Source organism: Plectropomus leopardus, chromosome 10 (genome assembly GCF_026936395.1).
Source record: "Plectropomus leopardus strain MGB_pleo_1.0 chromosome 10, ASM2693639v1, whole genome shotgun sequence".
In the NCBI taxonomy this organism is placed as follows: Eukaryota; Metazoa; Chordata; class Actinopteri; order Perciformes; family Serranidae; genus Plectropomus; species Plectropomus leopardus.
Window position 1 is genome coordinate 35997685 of NC_142185.1, and position 22986 is coordinate 36020670.

At 40.9% G+C, this 22986-nt stretch overlaps 2 protein-coding genes across 18 annotated transcripts in view; one reads left to right on the forward strand and one right to left on the reverse strand.

Annotated features, from left to right (window-relative positions):
* Positions 1-22986, forward strand: part of caska (calcium/calmodulin-dependent serine protein kinase a) — a 163865-nt gene that overhangs the window by 106204 nt on the left and 34675 nt on the right. For 12 of the 17 annotated variants that reach the window (XM_088083758.1, XM_088083757.1, XM_088083765.1 and 9 more), the window contains exons 6-13: positions 6816-6918; positions 8227-8402; positions 9225-9347; positions 11295-11378; positions 11497-11596; positions 12229-12246; positions 12557-12678; positions 21106-21183. In XM_088083758.1, the coding sequence (XP_087939884.1) occupies positions 6816-6918; positions 8227-8402; positions 9225-9347; positions 11295-11378; positions 11497-11596; positions 12229-12246; positions 12557-12678; positions 21106-21183 (804 nt within the window). The remainder of the gene's footprint in view (positions 1-6815; positions 6919-8226; positions 8403-9224; positions 9348-11294; positions 11379-11496; positions 11597-12228; positions 12247-12556; positions 12679-21105; positions 21184-22986) is intronic. The other 5 variants (XM_088083759.1, XM_088083764.1, XM_088083773.1 and 2 more) reach the window with 1 other exon arrangement.
* gpr34b (G protein-coupled receptor 34b) lies at positions 99-5567 on the reverse strand. The gene is made up of 3 exons (XM_042495280.2): positions 5217-5567; positions 2707-3292; positions 99-2411 (listed from the first exon to the last, which is right to left on the reverse strand). Exons 2-3 carry the CDS (start codon positions 3267-3269, stop codon positions 1838-1840), a joined length of 1137 nt encoding a protein of 378 aa, XP_042351214.2. The 5' UTR covers positions 3270-3292; positions 5217-5567; the 3' UTR covers positions 99-1837.

Below are 22986 nucleotides of genomic sequence, written 5' to 3' on the forward strand. Positions count from 1 at the left end.
AGAAAAGCCTCGGTGTGCTTTCATCTCTGTAAAAGCTCCTCTGGGTCCTCCGTCAGCTTGTGATCATCGTAAATTGTCATTTGCGACGTTCAGGCTTTGATGTCGTCTGCATCTTTTTTTCCTTCAGATTTGTCGGAGTGAAAAATGGCTGTAGGGTCACACGTCGGACCGTTGTCGGTTTTTATTTCAGCTCTAGTTGACCTTAGTTTTAAATAAAGTACAATAAGATCATAATTCCTGTCTTTGGCCGCAGCAGTTTCAAAGCTGAGGTTGCTGCTCTACCTTTAGATCCGCTGCTTATATTACATTAACTCTTTCAAATCTTAGTAAATCGGCTTGACTTCTTTAAAAAACATGGAAAGTTACAAGAAAATTTCCTAAAGCAAAAAACAAAAACACAACAAATAAACAAAAAAAGGAAACGACCTGAAAATCTGATAAAAAAAATTAAATTGACCTAAATCTAATCTTTTTAATTTAAAAAAAAAAAACGTAACATAATTTTAAAAATAGAATAAAAATAATTATACATATATTTTCCTGGACATTTTACCCCAGTGTTTTTGGATAAATCTCTCTCACTCTCCTTTTTTAAAGCAAATTTTTAGACCATTTTTTGCAAATTGCTTGCAATTAGTGCACTATTTTTTTGTCAAGTTACTCATCGCCTTTTTTCTCATGTTTTCAATTAAACCAAATTAAACCAATTTACTCAGTTTAGACTCAGACTTATATGCTTGTAAAAAGGGGACTGAACGCTGCACAAGAAAGTGACGTGGATCCAGGTTTCAAAGGGTTAAACACAGTGCGTAATATGAAAATGAAGCAGTGATTTTAGTCACAGATATTCATTTATTCTTTCATTATTATTATGGCATCATCATTATTGTTGTTATTATAGTAAGCATCATCGTTTAGATCATTGATAGAAACATTGACAGCCGATCAGAATTCGTCCAAATTTGCGGAGCGTCCAGCTGGAGGGCGCCGCGTGTTCTCGGCACCTCGGCTAAAAAAGTTATCGCTCATCAGGATGCTCACATCGTTATAGTTATCACTCGTACCGTAGACAAAATAATAGATTTCCATCATAGTTGTTTTAATTTTTGTGTGAAATCCCAGTATCACAGCGTTCCTATGGTCAAGGAAAAACCTGGAAAAGTCATGGAATTAGTAAAAATTCTTGAAATTTTTACTAGGTCATGGAATTTTGTTACAGCAACATTTTGGCAGTCGAAGGTCAAGGTCACTGCGACCTTGCATCCGTCTTACTGTTGTGAGGACAGAGATTTTCTCCAATGTGGCACAAGCTTCGATTAGGATCTGGGGGTCGAAGGTCATGGTCACGGTTACGAAAACATGTTTTTAGCCATAATTCAAAAATTCCTTTCACATACATTTCTGTGTACATAATGTAAGTTTTATATCCATTAGGGTCAAAGGTCAACTGTGATATCATCCGCCAAAAGCGTGCATTTGTTGACATCATCGTAACGGCCTCCCGCAGCGTAAACAGCCGACGTAGAGTGATACCTAAAATCTCATAGATGCAGAAGGTCCTGACAGAGTGGCGCCATGTGGCGAGTTTGGAGCGAGGGCGTGTTGGTGCGGCGGTATTTTGGTTTATGGTCATTTGTTCTCTGTCCATGAAGAGACGGGACGTTCAGGATTCTCCTGAAACATTAGTTCCTGCAGTTTAAGCCGGGTTGCAAAATTTCAGCCGTCATCAACTCGACAAGCAGATGCACATGTTGGACTTCTCTCTCCTGTCTCTGCCGCCGTTCCTCAGCAGCATGTTTACTTTGTAAAACGCGAGTCTCAGTGTCTCGGAGCGCCGTTATGTCCCCTGGCTGGACTCAGTCACAGTCTTCTCCTTCAGATGGCTGGTCAAGCTGACGTTGGCCTGTCCTCTGTCTGTCCTCTTACCGTCCAACTCCGCTGTGGAGCTGCTCCCGCTGACCCCGCCGACGTCTCTCAGACAAAACACGCCACTCATCAAGCGCAGCACCTCCTTCCTCACCGACGAGGACAACAGGAAGTACATGACAGGATCCAGGCAGCTGTTGAGGGCCGAAAACAGCAAAGCCACCTCGTTGGCTTTGTCAGCCACGTTCTGCAAGGAACACGACGTGTCCGTGATCTGCGTTTTGATGTAGAACACTCTGACCACGTGATAGGGGACAAAACAGACGGTGAAGAGGAAGAGGATGAAGAAGGACTTTTTGGCGGTTCGGGTGTAGCGGGACGCGTTGGGCAGGTCCGGTTTCTCCTGTGACGTCCTCAGGAGCTTGAGGGCGATCTTTCCATAAGACACCACCAGAGAGACGAAGACGAGCCAGAAGACGACCAGCACAAAGACGTTGATGTAGGCTTTCCACTTTTTATCGTGGAGCGGCTTGTAGTGGAAACACCTGCAAACAGCAAAGACTTCAGATTAACTACTGTAAACTTGGATCAACATCGCTTTTCTTAATCTGTGCTCAGACTTTCAAAAGCCAATTAACCCTTCGAAACCTGAGGACATTTGGTTTGATTTCTTTGGAAAAAAAAACATTTTTAAAAAGGCTATGATCCATATGGCAAGAAATTTCCCCAAAATTTCAAGAAATTAGTGAAAAAATGACAAGAAAATGATCCAAAAAAATGTCAGAATAAAATATTTATAATATAATAAGCCCAGAATGACACCCAGAAATAACCACCAACCTGTCCAACTCTGAGTGGTTCTTGGACATCAGGAGCACCAGCGTCAAAGCAAACGCCACGATCCAAACGACCGCGCAGAGGGCGGAGCTCCACCTGGTGGAGCGCAGTCTGTGCTGTGCCCCTGCGCCTCGATGGATCTTCAGGTAGCGATCCACGCTGATCAGCCCCAGCAGCGTGACGCTGATGTACATGTTCATGTAGAAGAGGTTCCCCACCACTTTACACAGGGTGGGTCCCAGAGTCCAGCTGTTTCCTCGGCTGTGATACAGGATCCTGAAGGGCAGACACACCACCAGCAGCAGGTCGGCAAAAGCCACGTTCATGAGGAACACCCGCACAGAGTTCTTCTTGGAGTGAACGCAGAAGAAAACCCACAGAGCCACCAGGTTCCCAACCAGACCCAGGACGAAGATGATGGTGTAGAGCGCCGCTAGCGGGGTCTGCAGAGCGCCATAATCCACGCAGGGCACCGGGGTGGTTTTCGTCTCGCTCATGAGAAAGAAGGAGCTGTTTGGAGTCTGGACGGTGGTGTTGGCAGACGTGGTGGAGATGTTTTTCGTCATGGTGGTTTTTCTGATCCTCAGTCCTGCAAATTGGGAAGAAGACAAATTATTTATTTTACAAAAACTCTCCTCATACGTAATTTATGGTCTTATGTGTGTAATAAAAAGCATCGAAATGGTCAAACATTAGTCGAAGAAGAAGAGGGTAAAAGGTAGATTTATTAGTTATTTTTTTTAAAAATAAATGAAATTCGTCCTTGATCCTGCTACATCTTTAGAGTTGAAGGATGAGGTTATTAAAATCAGCAGCTGCTATAAAAATTATATCCGGTTGCCTGCTGACAGCATCATACAATTCCTGCAGTTCTTCTGTCTTCTGTCCTGTCGGCTCTGAACAAGGTCCGCTCATCCAGTGCAACATAATGGGAAGAATTCATATCATTTATTTTTTTTAGTTAAAGCTTCTGGAAACCCGAATCACCAAAAATGTCCTTCAGATGTAATTTAGGATCTTACATGCATGATAAAAAGCATAAAAAATGATCAGACATTAGCCTAGTTTCCTCAGCTGGGTCAATTACAGCGTGGTTATTCCTGATCCATATCACGTAATATGGAAAAAGACGATCAAGAAGTCAGCTGTCCGTTGATACTAATTTAACAAACTGAAATCCATCAACGCTTCTTTCAAAAAGGGAGCTTTCGGAAACACTTTGGCACAAACTGGACCATTTGTAATTTCGGAGCTGTTGTTGGATGGATTTTAAAAGTCCAGTTTTAGTCGCAATAACAAAATAATTGGACTCTTTCTAACATCATGTTAACCTACAAAATGATGGCAAAATTAAACTGCCTACACCAGCTTTAAAGTGTGGAAGTTATTTGAACCCTCCACAAAAATACAGGAATACATTTTTTAAGCATTTAACTTTTGACTCGACTTGTGGTTTGTAGAGGTTTAGGCCTGAACATGCTTCCTTTGCTTGACCTCTCATTGTGTCCAAACCTTCTCATTTCTCCATTTCACTTCCCATTTCTGAGGGTTTTGTATTAATGGTGGTCTGTCATTGTGTACACTATGATGTAAACACATGTTGGACATTTCTCCATAAAGTAGAGTTTAAATAGAGTTAAGTAGAGTTTTCAGTTCAACATCAATATGTGACAGCAGCTGGAGTTCGTTCTGCAGTGGGTGCTGTTTTCTTTCTTCAGAATTAAAACAGAACCACGAAAGAAAGGAGAACGTTTCGGACTCATTACTGCAGGTTTTTGGGGTCCAGCTGTATGGATTAGTTCTTTTCAGCATTAATGCTGCCCTCATTAGGATTTTAGGCGTTTCTAGGATTGTAGGTCACTAATTGAATTTTAGGATGTTTCTTTGATTTTAGGACATTTCTAAAATTTTAAGACATTTGTTAGATTTAAGGGCGTTTTGGGGATTCTAGGAAGTTTCTTTAACCCTAGGATTTCAGGATGTTTCTCAGATTTTAGGAGGTTTCAAAGATAGCGGGAAATTTTATATATTTTATAACATTTGAGGGCATTAGGGTCTTAGCTAGGATCTCTGTCAGGGGTGTGGGGGATCCTCCACTGGCACTTTTTTTTTTTTTTTGTTTAACAGGCTCTATTTTAATTCTGTTTTATGCACTCTGGCACCTTATAGATACTAAATGTACAAAAACAATTCTCAGTGTGAATCACATTATTTTGTCCCACAAGCTGTAAGTTGAGTATCACTGAATTATGGTAAAGCTTTGAATTTGCAAAAGCACCGAATTTGTGCGCTCTGGCACTTAAAAAAAAAAAGGTTAAAAAAAAAGTTTTTTAACAGCATCAACCAGTTGAGAAACCACATTCATGCTCATTGGGTTCATATCAGCGATCGCTAACTAGAATTAAAGCAAGAGAGCTTCCTTTGCTCACAGCATGAAGCCCTTATCTTACAGCCAGTAAAACAAACTAAGAGATGTTGCTGATATTGAAACTGGAACATGTGAAAGTACTCACCTAGTCATTGAAGTCCATTAAAAAACGCTCACACACACACACACACACACACACAAACACACACACACACACACTCTGAGCTGGAGAGGTCCACTTGTGCTTTTTGCAGTCCTTTTCGCTCAGTCACTTCATGTGGTAGGAAAGATTTCCAAAATTTGCTGTCCTTAAGAAATTAATAAGATCCTTTCCTTTTGTCATTTTGAATTCTACTTTCTGCAGTTGTCTATATATTGAATTTAAAAGTGAGAATAGTTCTGCGTAGAGTCCTCCTTTTGTTTCCTCTTTCAGAGAAGCGTACCTTCCCCAGCAGCGCTGTGGAAAGTCTGCAGAGAAATGCTGAAGTGCAGAATGTGCCAATGTCGTACGGTGAAAACTTGAAGCTGTGGTCAACCCCCCCTCCGCTCCTCGCAGCCGCTCTGCAGACTTTAGGCTGAGATAGAGAGGGAGGCGGGGCAGGGCTTAGCACAGACCATCTGATTACACACATGAGGGCGAGCAGTGGGATCACAGAGCACGCTCCACTTGTATATACACAATATGCTTTTCCACTCCGGGCTCTGATTATAATATGGAGGTAACGGCCGAGTGAAGCCAACTGTGACAGAAAAAGGCTCCGAAAATACCAGCGTATGCCTTCACGATAATTAAAGCAGAGCCTTCAGAGTGAAGCGAGGTCATATTCAAACTGCCACCCAGCAAACGCTCGCTGCTGTCGACCTCTGGAGCGAAATGTGTCGGCAGACGGTTGAAGGATTCGCCTGCTCTTAATCTTAATCATGTCATCATATTATGAAATCTGTGGTCAGAGCAGATGATTTATTAGCTAATGTTGTACGCAAAATTAGATTTACACATGAAGGTTATCAACCAAGAAGTGAAAGTTCCAAAACTGCTTCAATATTCTGTGTCCTCATACTCTTTTTATTCGACCGCTTAACAAAAGAGAACCAAATAAGGTTGTCTGTCAGTGTGTGAGTACATACATCCTGCTTTCGTTAGAGCAATATCTCAAGAACGTTTTTAGGTAATTTTGTCCAATTTGGCACAAACAACTCTGAGTCAAGGATGAACTGATTGAAATTCGGTGGTCAAAGGTCACTGTGATCTTGTGTCCATCTTAGTCTTGTGAATGCGATACCTGATGAAGTCTGTAAGGAAATTTATTGAAATTTGGCACAAATGTCCACTTGGACTCAGAAATGATTACATTTTGGTGGTCAAACATCAAGGTCACATGCATTTCAAACAAAAATTTAATCTGCAAGTTGGTAAATTTCCCATGTCCCAAAATGTTCTTATGTCATGTAGGAAACATCTTGGTTAGAAACTTTAAAAAAAAGCTATAAAATGACTAAACTGTGTCTAAAACAAACAGACATTGTGCTGAAGATGCATAAGAAAACTCTCAGATGTATATCGCTCCTCGTCTGCTGTGATCCTCCTTCAGTGTGGCTTGTTTGTGTGAGGTCGTGGTGAGTGATGGTTTTTGGGGGTTTGGGTGTGTCTTGCACATGTGATTTTTCTTTTATTTATAGGAGGGTGTCGCTCTTTAATTAGTGAAATACGAGCATTAAATCACGTCTCTCCTCTGGTCCTCAGCCTCACTGTGTGCTGCTGGCGTCCAAAGAGAACTCCGCTCCGGTGAAGTTGGGGGGTTTCGGAGTCGCCATCCAGCTCGGAGAGTCGGGACTGGTGGCAGGAGGTACGGCAAACACGACCCTACACACCCGAAACATCAGCAGTCATCGAGGCAGCACTGACATTTTAATTCCTGTCACTGTTTGTGTAAAGAAATATAAACTGTGTTGGATCTTAAGTTATTCTATGTTTTCATTTTTCACATATAATTTTATCAGTTTTTGGACATAAATAATTTATGACACCAGGTCAAAAAAAGAAAGAAATCTCCTCGTGGTCCCAAATACCCGAACGCAGCTGAGTAAATCTGCCTTTTCCTTCACGCCCTGCAAGCCTGGAATGAGCTGCACTTCAGACTAAACCTGGAAACTTTTCCCTTTTACTTGAAAATCAGCTTTTACAAAATGATGTTAGGGCTTTGAACATGGGCCATTATTTAATTTCGCCTCTCATTCCTGTATGTTTTGTGTCTGTTGTGTTTTTTAAAGTTATCTTTCCATTTGTACTTGTATTTAACCTTTTGAAACCTCAGCAAATTCAGAAACATGGGAAAAAGGCATTGAGCAACCAAAGAAGAAATTACCCCAAAATTAGCAAGAAATATTAAAATGAAATGAAAAAAGAAAATTACCTAAAAAAGGTTAAAAAAAAAAAAAAATCTATCATCTAAATCTATTACCCCTAGACATTTTCCATATTTTTTTAAAATATATTTATTTTCATTTCTGTATGTTTTGTGTCTGATTTTCTTTTCTTTTTTTCTGTTTGTATTTAACATTTTGAAACTAAAGCAAACTTAAAATTATTTTTAAAAAAAAGAAAAAGAAAAGAAATAAAGGCAAGAAAAGTTCTGGCTCTTTTTTTTTCAAAGCAACGCACCAAAAGTCCTCTTCATTTTGCATTTTCAACACTGGAAAATCTAGCATCTTTTTATCTTTTTAACTTTATCGTGAAAACTGTTGTTTGCTGTTCTTGAGAAACAGGAAACAACGCCACCCCAAACGTTTGTTTCCTCTTTCGTGTAACTATGAATTGATGGTTGGAAACAAAACATCCTATATAAAGTTCACGCAAACACACTTCCCTGTTACAGTTCAGATATGTAAAAATATCAGTTATTAAAGAATAAAAAAGTCCCATTTAGCGCCTCTTTGTGTGTGTTTGTGTGTTTACAACTTTGCATGTGTGTTAACACCTTTGTGTGTGTGTGTGTGTGTGTGTGTGTGTGTGTGTGTGTGTGTGTGTGTGTGTGTGTGTGTGTGTGTGTGTGTGTGTGTGTGTGTGTGTGTGTGTGTGTGTGTGTGTGTGTGTGTGTGTGTGTCACGCGTGCATACTTTGGATTTCTACACTTTCTCTGTCTCTGTGACCCCAGGTCGGGTGGGAACTCCTCACTTCATGGCCCCGGAGGTGGTGAAGAGAGAGCCGTACGGTAAACCTGTGGACGTGTGGGGCTGCGGAGTCATCCTCTTCATCCTCCTCTCGGGCTGCCTGCCTTTCTACGGCACCAAGGAGCGTCTGTTCGAAGCCATCTGCAAGGGCAAATACAAGGTCAGGAGGTCGTCCAGAGAGCCTCGACGGTCTCTGAGTGCAATAAACGTGCGGCTTCATACATTAAACTCAAGAGTCTAAAAAGAGGCTGCCCGCACTTTAATTGGATTTGCATGTTATTCCTATAATGTTAATTACAGCACAGCTTTAGCTGATGTTTGCAGATTATATGACATTTCTGTTTTTTCATAAACTTAGATGTTATCTTTGTAATTTAGCCACAGTTCACATCTTTAAAACAGGGGTCCCGTGGAAGGCATTGAATACATTCATTTAAAAATAAGGCCTTAATTGGCCTTAAAATGTCTTAAATCAATCTTTCAAAACTCTTCGAAATGCTCAGACTTTAAAGCTAGGATTTTATGATTTCTTTTTATGACGTTAGAGGACTGTCATAAACTTGAAAATCCACACTAATTTCTGTTTGGGCAATTTCTTCTGGTTTTGATAAATTGTTTTTTTTCAAGAAAAAAAATCTTTTTTTTTTCTATTAAAATCAGTAAAAATCAGTAAAATTTTACTAGAATGTTAGAATATAAAAATAGCCACGATTTCTAAAATTGACAGTAAATACAAAAATACAAAATACAGCCCGTCCCAAGAAGTAAAAGGGGAAAAAATATCCCCAAAATGTGCTGTGTGTGTCACTCTCTGTCATTCCTCACGAAGACCCCTTTTTTATTTACAGTCTGTGTAATTAATGCAGCAGACGCTGTCGTTAATCCCTTATTTTTAGCATTACTTAAAAATTGCCAAAACATCATTTTGGCACTTATGGACCACAGGACCAATCCTGAAAAGTCTTTGTATTACTTTGTGCAGATGAATCCGCGCCAGTGGGGCCAAATCTCCGAGAGCGCCAAGGATCTGGTGAGGCGCATGCTGATGCTGGACCCCGCTGAGAGGATCACCGTCTACGAGGCTCTGAACCACCCCTGGCTCAAGGTACTCATAGTTTGACTCTTTTGGGGGTTTCTACTGCACATCTTACCTTTATCACTGTTCAGGGTTCATACAGTCATTAAAAACATGGAAAAGTCCTTGAACTTGCAAATAGTAAATTCTAGTCCTTGAAAAGTTTTGGAAAACTAAATAAACCCTGAAAGTTTAGGAAAAGTCCTGAAATGTTGTTCCACAAACCTGTATAATAACGCATGATGTATTCAAGGACTGTCAGAACTTATACTTACTTATACAACAATAATTTTCTGTTTTTACAGTTTCAGGCTATGTTAATTGTTTTAACAAAAAGAAACCCCAATTTTTTTAACAAAAAAATTGTCAAAAAAATTTAAGGAAAAAATATTTTTTTCTTTAAAAATCTCTCAAAAAAAGCCTGCATTTTCATCAATAATTGTTAAATTGTTTAAATAATAAAAAGACAATAATTTTTACACATAAATTACCAAAAAAAATTTAAAAAATGAAAAAAAGCAATTTTTTAAAAATTGTCAGTAAAAAAAAATACAGCCATTTAAAGTTGTATACTCCTCCCCCACGCCAAAATAAAAAACATTCGACCCTCCCCAGTGCTTAAAAAATGACTTGACATGCCCCCCTCCTTTTGCTCCACCCCCTCCCTGTCATCAATAATGAACAGTCCCTTTTACATTTAAATACTCAGTTCTTACCCTGTTCTGAATTTATTATTTTTTTAAATAATGCATATTTAAAAAGCTATTATATAGTAATGAAAAAGAACCAATAAGGAGTATCGATGGTGGTTTCAGAGAGTGTATGCACCGTCTCATGTCTGCCTGCAACATCGCCAATATTTGGGATCGTGTGACCCGCTGTGGTGTGTGGGGAGTCTCTGAGATGTTCATCAAAAGTTTTGACTTTTGTCAAAGTTTTCTGAGAGCAGAAAAGTGAAACCGTGTCGCCTGAAGCCATCACGTAACGATGAGTCGCTGGGTGCCGCAGCTCCTCACACAGGAAAACAATGACAGCGAGCGGCGGCTCAGCGGTGTTGCTGCCTGTCGTGTTGTCAGCAGAGGCTTTTACTGTGTCTTCCTCTGTGGACAGTGATGGAGGGGCACTTAAAGATGACAATTCAGCTGAGACTCTTGCGATCCGTCTGAGGGCCGTCTGACACATCGTTCACAGCGACACATTTTAAGGGGCACCCTGCTCACTGCTGCATTTTAGTCTGAAACTCGACTGCAGAACGTTCAGACGAATCCACTTCTGCAGCGTCCAGATGAAGCAGCATAATCAGACTCGGGTGAACATGCACGCTCATTACCAGAGTCTGACGATACATCAGCCATATCTGATATGATATCGTCCTCCCTGAGAAACCTCAGTATCAGTGCGTCTGTGTCGATATGAACCAACATGAAAAGGTGTTATTTTTACAGAACTTTCACAAAAAACATTTCTAATTATTATATCCGCAGTTAAGGTTTACTGTTTCAGTGCATTGATGTCATTTTAGACAACAAAGTTTGTTGTTAACCCTTTGAAACCTAGATTGACATCACTTTTCTTGTCCTGCTTTCAGTTGTCTTTAACAGCTATTTAAACCTTTGAAATGTGAGCAAATTGGTGCAAAAAAAATCATGGAAAAGCCAACAAGCAACTTGGTAATATGAGTGATTCCACAAATTGCAGGAAATTAGTAAAAGGTGACAAAAAAACATTTAAAAAATCAATTTTACAAAAGAGATTATTAGAAAATTATTCAAAAAAAGGAAACAGTATCCAGAAAACTATATGTATAATTACGTTTTTCCAGTGCTTTTTACAACTTTTTCTTGTTTGTTTTTGTTTCTTTTACTTTTTTGGTGCTTATTTTCTGCTAATTTTCTTATTTTTTACAAATTTTTGCTGATTTTGGGGCATTGTCTTGTTAGGTTGTGTTGGTAACTTTGTTCTCTCTGTATTTCCAAGGAGAGGGACCGCTACGCCTACAAAATCCACCTGCCAGAGACCGTGGAGCAGCTGAGGAAGTTCAACTCCAGGAGGAAGCTCAAGGTTTGCATCCTCTCACACACACACGCAAGCATGCAAGCATGCAACATTTGAGGCTTGTTGTCATGACACCATCAGTGTTTGTCAGATCACAGCTCCACATGTCGTTGTTTTGTCTCAGGGGGCCGTTCTGGCTGCCGTGTCCAGTCACAAGTTCAATTCTTTCTATGGAGACCCCCCCGAGGAACTCCACGACTTCTCTGAAGACCCAACCTCCTCAGGTACACACACACACACACACACACACACACACACACACACACACACACACACACACACACACACACTTTACATTTGTTATCGTTTCATTTCACCGACTTCCTCCCTTAGATTTCCTTCCTCTGGTTTGTCCTCTGTTTTTTTTATTTTTTATTTTGTGTTCTGCTTTTCTCCGTCCGGCCCTGCAGAAACAAACCGACTCTGTTCGAGCTGCTCTTAAATGCAACACATCCAAAAAGACGACACAAACACTCCACACTCAGCGAGACGATGATTGTTCTCTCCGGTCTGACATTTTATCCATTACACGGGTTACTAGATGCCGTAAAAGGAAAACACTTGCAGACACATTTCTATTTGTCACCCTCCCAAAAATATTTGCTCCCAGCAGTTTTATAAAGAGGACCGATTCTGCTCATTTTCAGGCTCAAACTTGTTCAAGTAGAAAGGCAGAATGCATTTATGATACTAAAATTGGCCACCTTTACTATGAACATGGGACATTATAACATTATATATAACACAGAAAAGAAGCAAAAGCACAATAACAAACAATCCTTAAACATTTATATTTGCACTTGTGTTTATTTGTCTGTTCATATGTTTGTTTTTATTAATGCTTCCCGCCTGTTAGGACTACTGGCAGCTGAACGTACGTATCTGCTGCTTCTCTCCGTGTTGTGATGCTGATGTTTGTTTCTCTTAAACTCTTTTTAGCTGTTATTTTTGTTATTCTGTTTTTAGAAGATTGGTTTTATCGTTCACATCAGTTATAAATACAGAGTGATGCAAATTTCAGTGCATGTGCACGTTCACCGCAAAGCGCCATGAGGTGACGTTTGTGTGTGTGTGTGTGTGTGTGTGTGTGTGTGTGTGTGTGTGTGTGTGTGTGTGTGTGTGTGTGTGTGTGTGTGTGTGTGTGTGTGTGTGTGTGTGTGTGTGTGTGTGTGTGTGCGCTGCAGGGGCTGTGTCTCAGGTGTTGGACAGTTTAGAGGAGATCCACGCTCTGACAGACTGCAGTGAAAAGGATCTGGATTTCCTCCACAGTGTTTTCCAGGACCAGCATCTACACACGCTGCTCGATGTAAGTGAAGCACATTGAAAAACACTCATTATGGGCCTTTTTTTTGGAATGATGACTTATTGACTTTATTGGCAACAGGAACTGTTGTGATTTATGATTTCACATTTACAACATCTGCACTTTCTTTGGGATAAAAAAATATCGACAGAGAAAAGAAAAACAACAAAAAAAGGTGCATTGGTGAGAGGAGAGGCGTGATGAGACAGGATTTTAGTGCAGGTGAGGCACCAAGGAAGTGAGGCAAGTTGTTGGTTTTGTGGCTGAAACCGAGTCTTTAGATATGTGCTTAGAATAGACATCCAGGACCATGTCTGTTTCCGCATACTAGATGGTGTTCAAGCTGTGCAGCCTCATTTTGGTCACCTTTATGAAATGATGTGGATCAGACATAGGGCTGAGCGATACGGAATAAAGTCTTATCACAATATTTTTTTTCCTATCAGTTGATATTGATATATATCACGATGTACATCAGATCACTATTTCTGTCGAGCTTAAAGGTTCCTTTGACTCCTCAGTGAGATATGAAGATATCATCAGGTTAATGTTGGTTTAAATATTTATTTTCTGTCAGACATTGAACATGACAAATATACTGTCGAGCAGCATCACCAGCTGGAGGACCTATTCTACTAAAACTCACAGAGGTCCAGGTACTAAAATGTCCTCACAGCAAAGGTCCGAGCCTCAAACCTAAAATCAATACCACCATTAACTGAACATTTTACTCTGATTACGATTAAAGAACGACTAGTTTGTTTTTTGGTTTTTTTTGTGGTTTGTTTTTTGCCCTCATAGTTCACTGACACAGTGTCATGTGACCATGGTGTGTTGGAGTGTAATAAACATATGATTTGTTATTATTTATTAAACTTTCCAGCATTGTATAAAAATGAAAAGCTCCATCTGAAACAAACTTCAGGTAAATTGAAGCACATTGTGCTGATAATAGTCCAACCTCTCCTGACTGCAGGACTCTGACTTCAGCTTCTGTCAAACTTCTGTGCTGTTAATCATTTTACTCAGGAATTAAAACCTTTTGAGTTGGCCTACTTCTCCTATAGCTGCCGACAGCCTGCCGACATTCCCAGTTAGAGAAAGGCTGAAAATAAGCTCATGTGCTTGTGGCCCCGGGCCCCCAAAACATCACATCTGTCCCTGGTAATAATAATGAGAGCTCAGCGCGAGCGGCTGGATGAGACACGGAGCGATGCGTCCTGCTGTTTCTAAATAATTCATCCAAAGTCTGATTAAAGCTGAAACTAACACAAAGTCGTCTGTAGAGTCTAAAGAAGTCACTTTCACCTCTGCAGATGTGTCTGTTTCAGACACTTTGGTGCTGTGAGGAGAAGCTGCGCTCTGTTTGTCTGTCTCACTGCGCTGCTGTCGGACCATCAGCTGTTTGATCCACCATGATGAAATGCTGTGGCTGTCAAACACTCAGCGGCATTTTGTAAGCACAGCGATACCAGTGTGTGTAATATTAAAGCGGGCGAGAGAATTAAACACGTCTGCGATGTTTGTGTGTAGCTGGCTGGTTATTGCCCCCAGACCAGTACTTTGAGCCCCCCAGTGAATAGACAGCAGGTGCTTCTGGATGCGGTCGTGCTGTCGATATGTCACATGACTCTGCGTTCGCTCTGCGCGCTGGCCTTTGCATGATGAATATCAGGCATAAAAAGCTTCCTTCCACCTGCACACACCAGGCTGCTCATCGCTCTGGAGGCAATCTAAAAAGGTCATGTTGTTTTTAAATATGTCATTAAACTCCTCCAGTATCTGGTCTGCATGTGAGTGCGTGCGGTGGCAGAGCGTGCGCGGTGACTGATGGCCGGTTCGTCTGCGGTGACTCGTGGATGCTGCTTCGCTTTATCACCACCATATTGGGTCACAAAATCTCAGTTTCCAGCAGCTTCAGAGAGGCCAGACAGCATTTTAGATCCTTTCACAGTTTTCGCTCTCAGAGCATCGTTTTGTCTGTTATTATTCCCTTAATCCATTTTGTTTACTCCGGGCTCTCTCTGCGTCTCTGGGTGTCAAACACAAGATTTGTTGGCAAGACGTGAGGATTTGCAAACAGTGTTATCCAACAATTGAGTCATTTAAAGGAAAGAAATATTGAGAAATTAGAAAATCAGAATATTATAATTATGAGTGCTGGAGAGCACTCATAAGAGAAAAGAAAAACAACAATTAATGGAGTGAATGTTCATATTCAATGTCGAGTGCTTTGATGCAAATATTTAAAAAATAAGTGTAAAGCGTGTCCTCTGTCTCTGAGGCTTTTGCCGCCGTAATGTTAGGCTGCTGATGTCACAGACATGGATGGAAATCTAAGTGTAACTTGAGTGGTATTTCTACTTTCTCTCTGCTGTCTTCTGTAAGGCAACATGTGCACTTTGCCATATGGATGCAACAAAAGGGCAAACTGCACTCAGCTGCAAAACTTTGGTTGTGTTTGTGCTGTAATATCATTCAAGTGTCGTGTTTTGAAAATCAGACTGACAGACAGCGGCTGCAGGTGATGAGCAGTTCGTGGTGCTGTCAGCAGCCGCAGTGCGTTTTTGTGGATTTTCCCCCTCAGAGTCCTTTTGAGTTTCCACAATCACTGAGTTGGAGCAGTCAGTATGTTTCCGTGCACAGTTTAGTGGGGCTGCAGTTACAGTTCGATTAGACCATTTAATTGGTCCCCTGTCCTCGTCCCAGTGTACCAGCACCAGGAGATAATCCATTTATTGATGAAGTATGTCTGATTCGTCCACAGCAGGTGGAGATGAGCCGTCTTTCAGCTAGCAGCTATAAACTTATTTATACAGTCTATGATATCGACCCAATCACAGTCACAAGTGTTTATTAAGCTTAACTTCAGAGCAGAAAACGTCACGCACATATAATGAAACTCTACCTTCATTGATTAGTTTGAAGCCACCTTAAATAAAATCAGTACCAGTTTTAGTGTACGCTATATTTAGAATATTTACCTCGCTGTCAGAAAGCCCTTACCGACGGGGATTTGAGGTCGTTTTATCAAAAACATCAACCACTGAATGGCAGAGCTGCTGCTCCGTCGCTGCCTCCATCAGCTGCTGTGGAAGATAAAGAGGAGACGATATTCAAATATAGTCAACACCTACATTCTGTTTTTGTTCTTTTTTTAATTCGATTTCAGTCAGACAAACATGTTTACGTGTATTTTAAAAGCCCAGATTCAGTCGGAATAACACAATAATTTGACTTCTTCTAGCATCATTTAAACACGCTGAGTGACCTCTTTGAGCAGCTCTTTGGTTGGTTTTAAGGGTTAATAGCTGTAGAAAGAAGACGGACGAATTGTCAGTCGATTTCCTCTCCCTCCTGGTCACAGCTGCTCTGCGTTTCAAACTTGTGATCTTTGCAAACATCGGCTCGTGTCACGTTTGCAAAGACAGGCGCTAAAATCAGCGTTCAGGCCAACCTTCATCTCTAACGAGACGCATAATCGTCTGAAGAAGCTGAAAAGAAAACATTCGAGGGAACTAGCACAGAGTTAATTGAGGAGAAGGGGTTTGCTAAAGAGGTGTGTGAGTTTGCATGTGTGTATGTTGCTGGAGGCTGAATAGGTTGAAGTGGGTTGCAGGAGAATGGTGGATGTGCAGTGCGTGCGTGCGTGCGTGCGTGCATGCGTGTGTGTGTGTGTGTGTGTGTGTGCAGCAGTGTCAGTGGGAGCCTGGGGCTGCAGATGTCTCCTTTTCAGCCTCACATTCACACCCTTGCCCCGCTCTGAGAGGAGGGGGAGTCGGAGGAGGACAGAGGAGGGCAGTGAGGCAACAATGGCTTCTATTGTCAGGCCTCAGTGCCGTTCACAGCCGGCGCTGCCTCCATCACTCTCTGTGTGGCTCAAAGTTGCCTCCGCGCTGCCGAAAACGGTCGGAGGAAACCAGAAATCCTGCAGGCTCCGGGCGGATGGAGTTCAGATAACTCGAGTCTCGTTTGCTTCTTTCTGACAAACCACTTACCGTCTCCTGGGTGAGTGTGTTTTCCTGCTGCTTCTCTTTCTGATGTGTTTGCAGGAAGAGTGTTTTGTCAAGAGATGCCTCGAGCTAATTTAAAGTCAGCCCGGCTTCCCCCCCGTGTGTGTTTTTGGCGTTTGACACGTATAATGAGGCGCTTTAGTGGAGTGCATTTGTAGTTTTTCCTCATGTGCCTGTTTCTAAAGCTCTGTAGGCTTCCAGGCTGATGGAGGCAGGGCGATAATTTGCCCTCAAGGAAACGTCTGGATTTATTTGTCGCTAACAGGAAATTAAGATCTCATATTGTTTCTCTGTTGCTTGTTGTGGCTCATAAAGACGTGATGCAGTCATGCTGGTGCCCGTCACATGTTTAACCCTTTGAAACCTGCATCCACATCACTTTTCTTGTGTTGTTTAAACCTTTGAACATTGAGCAAATCTTTTTCAAAGGCTAATTATCTAAATATTACATTTATTTGTATTTTTATTCTGTATTTTTTTACATTTATTTTTCTCTTTTAATATTTTTTTTGGTTTGTTTATATATTTATTTTTTAAAAATTTATTTTCCAGCTCATTTTCTTGTACTTTATCCTTGCTAAATTTTGGGTAATTTCTTCTTTCATTGCTTGTTGCTTTCTTCACATTTTTCAAAAAAATTAAGCCGCTTAAATTTCAAACTTTTGTTTTTCAAAACTATTTTCTTGTGATGTGTTCAATCGCCTTTCACAGACGTTTAAACCTTCGAGCCTGAAACAAATTGGTTCAATTTCTTGAGATTTCTCTACATGAGGACAAAAAAGCAATGTAGGCAAGGTAGGAAATATTCCATAAACTGCAAGAAAGTAGATATGTTAAAATTATTTTTTTAAGCTCGGGGGAAAAGTCTAGGGGGGAAAAAAAAGAAAAAAAAGAAAAACCTTTTTACTAAACCAATTTACAAAATTATTACTATATTTTTTTTATGTTTTTGTTAGATTTTTAAAAAAATATATTTTCCTTTTTTTAAAACTAATTTTTAGGTACTTTTCTTGTTCTTTTTATTGATTTCTTGCTAACTTTCGGGTCAGTTCTTCTTTCGTTGCTTGTTGCTGTCTTTACTTTTTTTTTTTTTTAATTCAGGCCAAATTACTCCGGTCTCAAAGGGTCAAACGTTTTAATCAGCACACTTGAATTAACACTACCAGGTTCTCAGCATGTGATACACACCTCCTACCTGTAAATATTTGAATATTTCTGCAGCTTGTTCAGTTGTGAGCTGCAGAATCTTTTTCAAATAAACGCCTCAGAGGTCAGCCCGACTTTGTTTGGCAGAGAGATGTTGACGACTCTCCCCCTGAAAAACAGGAGCGCGGTACATATGTATGCGTGCTTGGTGGCTGCAGACAGCATGTGGGACGGCACGCACTCGGTGGCACCGAGAACGACTCAGCCCTCGGGCTGTCGGCTTTATTTTGGTAGTCTTATAAGGATTTCCTGAGGAGTGTGTTGTGTTTGTCTTTCTGAGACAGTGTCCTCATGAAGGGGGGGACACAGATGTACTCATGAGACGTGTCGTCACTCCCAGGATCTCTTTTTGTTGTGTTGGTTAGTGATGAGAGATGCAACATCATCCTTCCAACTGTGTGTGTGTGTGTACACGTGTGTGTGTGTGTGTGTGTGTGTGTGTGTACGTGTGTGCGCGTGTGTGCACGTGTGTGCGCATGTGTGTGCGTGTGTGTGTGTGTGTGTGTGTGTGTGTGCATGTGCATGTGTCTGGATGGGCTGTTAGAGAATCACACAAACGGATCACTTCACAGAAATAAAGCAGATGTGTTTTTACTGCTCGTTCAGTGCATTAGCTGATGGTTTGAAGCAGTTATTTTCCACTGTAACAGAGCTGTAATGGAAACCGCGCTGGTTATCCCCTTATTTCAAAATAACTTTAACAATCTTAGATTTTATTAGAAAGTCTTTTTCTTGTCAAAGCACAGAACAAAAACATCATTGTCAGACACTGTGACATACACTGTACAAACATTATGTAACAGTCTGCAAGTCTCTCTGCAGCTCTGCACAGTTTGCACATAATTATCCAACACTGGTAATACACACAGCAAAAATAACGTAAAGAAGAGTTTTTAACACTTTACTGTAGGAATTAACATGAATTTACATAGATTTATATGTTTTCCACATTTTTCTTTTACATTCCCACATTTTTTTGTTAGCAAACCAGGTGAGATAGAAAATAAAAAAAAGACAGTTATAACAGTAACAGTAATGATGATAATAGCCTACATGCAAAAAAAATGTGAAAAAGGGAATAAGAGCTGTAGACTGTTCAGATTATTGTGTCCGTGTACTCCTCCTCTTGATTTCGAATTATTTGTTAGTTTTTCCATCTCTGCAATACTTTTAATATTTGATTTATACAGATAAATACAGATTATATTGATAAATACAGATTTTTGAGGTTTTTGCATTTTCTGATGAAGTCCGGCATCACCTGCTGCTGCTGCTGCTGATGTTGTTGTGTGTGTGTGTGTGTGTGTGTGTGTGTGTGTGTGCGTGCGTGCGTGCGTGCGTGCGTGCGTGCGTGCGTGCGTGCGTGCGTGCGTGTGTGTGTGATGTTCTGCACAGGAGGTTAAATGAAAACACACCAGACGTCGTGCTTGTCAAACATCACACGGCTGCGTCTCTGAACGCGATAATCGTTGTTTCAGATGATGTCTGGTGGAAACAGCCCTCTGCTGCGGTCGCAGCTACAGCTGCTGCCTTTGTTCACTCTGTGTTTTCAGGGACATTTTGTCTACAAACATAAAATCTCTTAAATACGCCCACGCTCCTCGGCTCTGACTAGACCCTCACAAACCCGTCTAGTCAGCGCGGTTTATTAGTCAGCTGGGTTTTTACAGACAGAGCTCTCGTGTCTGCCGTCCTTCAGTCAGAGAGATGCGAAAACAGTTTCTTCTTGTTAGCAGTTAAAATCAAAAAAGAGCAAAACAAAAAAAATTGTTACTGACGCTCCGAAGCCAAACAAAACCAAACAGACAGACAGCTGAGGACGCGTGGGACAAATGAGGATAACTGCTGTGTTTTTAACCATTTTCACTTGAAAAACACAAAACTTTTAACCACATTTTGTCTCCACACTCCCAAAGATAGCCGCGGTTCTGCCACATAATACTGTTTACAGTAAACAACGTCCTCTATACTGCGAGAGACAGAAATAAAGAAGAGACGGTGAAAGATGTAGAGCATTTAGATCACACCCAAGACCAAAGGAACTTGGTCACCTTTTTTTTTTAGCTATGATGAAACTTTATTTGAATAGTTTGCAGCTGTCATTTCTGAATCACTTCACTGACTCACTGAACGCGCATGAAAAAAGACTGCTCACATCTATTTCTCTGTTTTTTGTTTTGTTTTTTAATATTTCGGTTATTTGCGTAAACCTGGATGGGAGAGTGTGGCTGAATATTTGTGTAAATGTACATGTGCATGTTTTCACATCCCAAAGGATTAGAAAATATAAATAAAGTTGGAACAAAAGAAAGAAATGAAAGCAGATGCAGCCGAGCTGCTGATTCAGAGATCGGCGTATATCAGTCTTCACATCATGGAAAACCTGGAAAAGGAATTTCTCAATCACATTTTCCAGGCCTGGAAAAGTTGTGGAATTTTACATCTACATTACATGTGCTTAGGGCTGTTACAGATATGTAATTGGGATTAATCGCAGGATTGTCCATAGTTAACTCGTGATTAATCTCAAATTAATTGCATTTCTCATTTTTTATCTGTTCTAAATGTAACTTAAAGGGTTATTTTTCAAGTCTTTTGTACTCTTATTAATATTGGAGCGGACAAACATGCTCGCTTTATGCCAACGTGAATATATTATTATTGCAACAATCCAGAACAACAATTACTCTCCAGAATAACCTCAAAGGTCAAAAATGGTGCTGAAAGGAAACGTGAGCATATTTCTGTGAAGACTGCCTCTGCAGTCATCAGTGTTCAGCGTGATATTAATATTCAGGCCTTAACTTTGACAGCCCTGCATGGAGCTAAATAACAAAAATGATATAAAACCGAAACTGAAATAAACTCTTCATCTCTAATCAGATCGCTCCTGATTCATTTCATTTAGGTTACGTCATTTTAAGTTTGTGTGTCAGAATTTTTGATATTTGAGACCTTCAGCTTCTTTTGTTGAATAAAAAAATGGTTTTGAAAGAACTGCTTTGGCGTCTGTTTCAGACCTGTTAAACTGATCAATAATCACAGAACAATAAATGTGTCAATATCATTAAAGGAAGGATTGTCTGGATCTCATCTGACGGACTCGTTCATCAGTCAGCTGTTAACGAGCGTCATTGATCACCTCGCTGCTTTTCACCGACTGATTGATTGATTGATGATTGATTGATTGATGTTTATCTTTTGGTTTCAGCTCTACGATAAGATCAACACCAAGTCGTCTCCACAGATCAGAAACCCCCCCAGTGATGCCGTTCAGAGAGCCAAAGAGGTAAACACACACACACACACACACACACACACACACACACACACACACACACACACACACTAACACGAGCACACTTCCTGTCTGTCCTGTGTGTCTTCATGTGACGTTTGTGATGATGAATCAATGATTGTCTCACTGCAGCAGGGACACTCAACTCGCTGTGCCTGGGGGCCCTTTAGCAAAGTGACAGGAGGCCAGGGGCCGGTCACAGCGGCCCCATGACATGTTTCTAGGATTTTAGGAGATTTCTAAGTTATAGAACATTTTTTAGGATGTTAGGAGGTTTCTAGGATGTTAGCACAAGTCTAGGATTTAAGGACATTTGTCTGGTTTTAGGACATTGCTGGGATTTTAGGACAATTTTAGGATTTAAGAACAATTCCTGGATTTTAGGATGTTTCTAGGGTTTAAGGACGTTTCCAGGATTTTAGGGCATTTCTCAGATTTTAGGACGTGTTTAGGATAAAAGGAAATTTCTAGGATTTCAGGACAATTTTAGGATTTCAGGACAATTTTAGGATTTCAGGACATTAGTGTCTTATCTCAGACCTCTGTTGGGGGACGGGGGGGGATCCTCCACTGGCTCTTTTTTTGATCAACAAGCTCTATTTTGATGCTGTTTTATGTCTCTGACACTTTATGGAGACTAAAAGTACAAAAACAATTTTCAGTGTGAATCACTTTATTTTTTTTTTTGTGAATTAGAAAATGGTTGGGGGCCCCCCGGCAGCCTATCAGGGGCCAGTTTTGGCCTGCGGGCCGTAGGTTGAGTATCCCTGCTGTAGCCGCTGGCTGTCCTCGCTGAGCTCGTGTGTGTTTTAATCCCTCTCGCTCACTGAAGCTCTAACTCATCTCTGCTGTGGATCTCTCTGCTCACCTGCTCTGTCTCCTCAGTGACGTCGGCTCGGGACGCTAACGCGTGTCCCGGGACGCCTCGGTATAAAAATGGGAAAAACTTCAAAGTTAATCTCAATTTAAAAACCTTTAAAATCATTGGAAAAGTTCTACCTTTATTAAATGAGCGTTAGTGGAATTTAAGGGTGTGCTTGATGAAACCTCGACCTCACGCTGCTCATATTTTATAACTTGAGTGTTTCCTCACAGCCGATACAACTCTGGGACACGGCGGACATTCGTCACGTCGTGCTCTTTTGCTGAAACACGGTTAATATCGGATCAATGCAATCTCCAGCTGTCACCGGAGAACCTCATTTCTTTGAAGTGAAGGTTTAAAAGGTCATTTACGCCATTTGAGAAAGTTTTACGACGCTCTGGGACCACGAGGGCAATTTAATAAGTAATTTTCCCATTTTAAATGTGATGGGAGTCGCTGGGAAAAATCAGTTTAGTCAGTTTCTGAAGGATTGACCTTAAAGACGGCGCTGCAGAGAGCTCAGATTTTGCTGTGCAGCCTGCAGTGTGTTTGATGTATATTTCACGTGTTGATGGTTTCTTTGTTTTCATTTTCTTTGCGAAGTGAGGCTGTCGTCACTGAACAGCAGGACGTTCGTTTCTTTGAGGAGAGGGTTTGCAGTGGAGACGGCCTTGATAGACGTTTGCTTCTGAAAAGGAGACAATGACTGTCTCAATGCGCTTCATGTTGTCTTGTTGGCAGCTCAGGACACCAAACTTTTATTTTCTCTTTTTGCATCTGTGTCCCTGTGAATCATTCTGTGTCCCCTCTCTAAATTCGGAGGTTTGGGGGTCCGTAAAGGCAGCGCAGGCAGAATTCTCCACGAGTAACTGATGACCGAACACGAACGGTGTAAATATTGGGTTGGGCTGGTGTGAAAATTTACATAT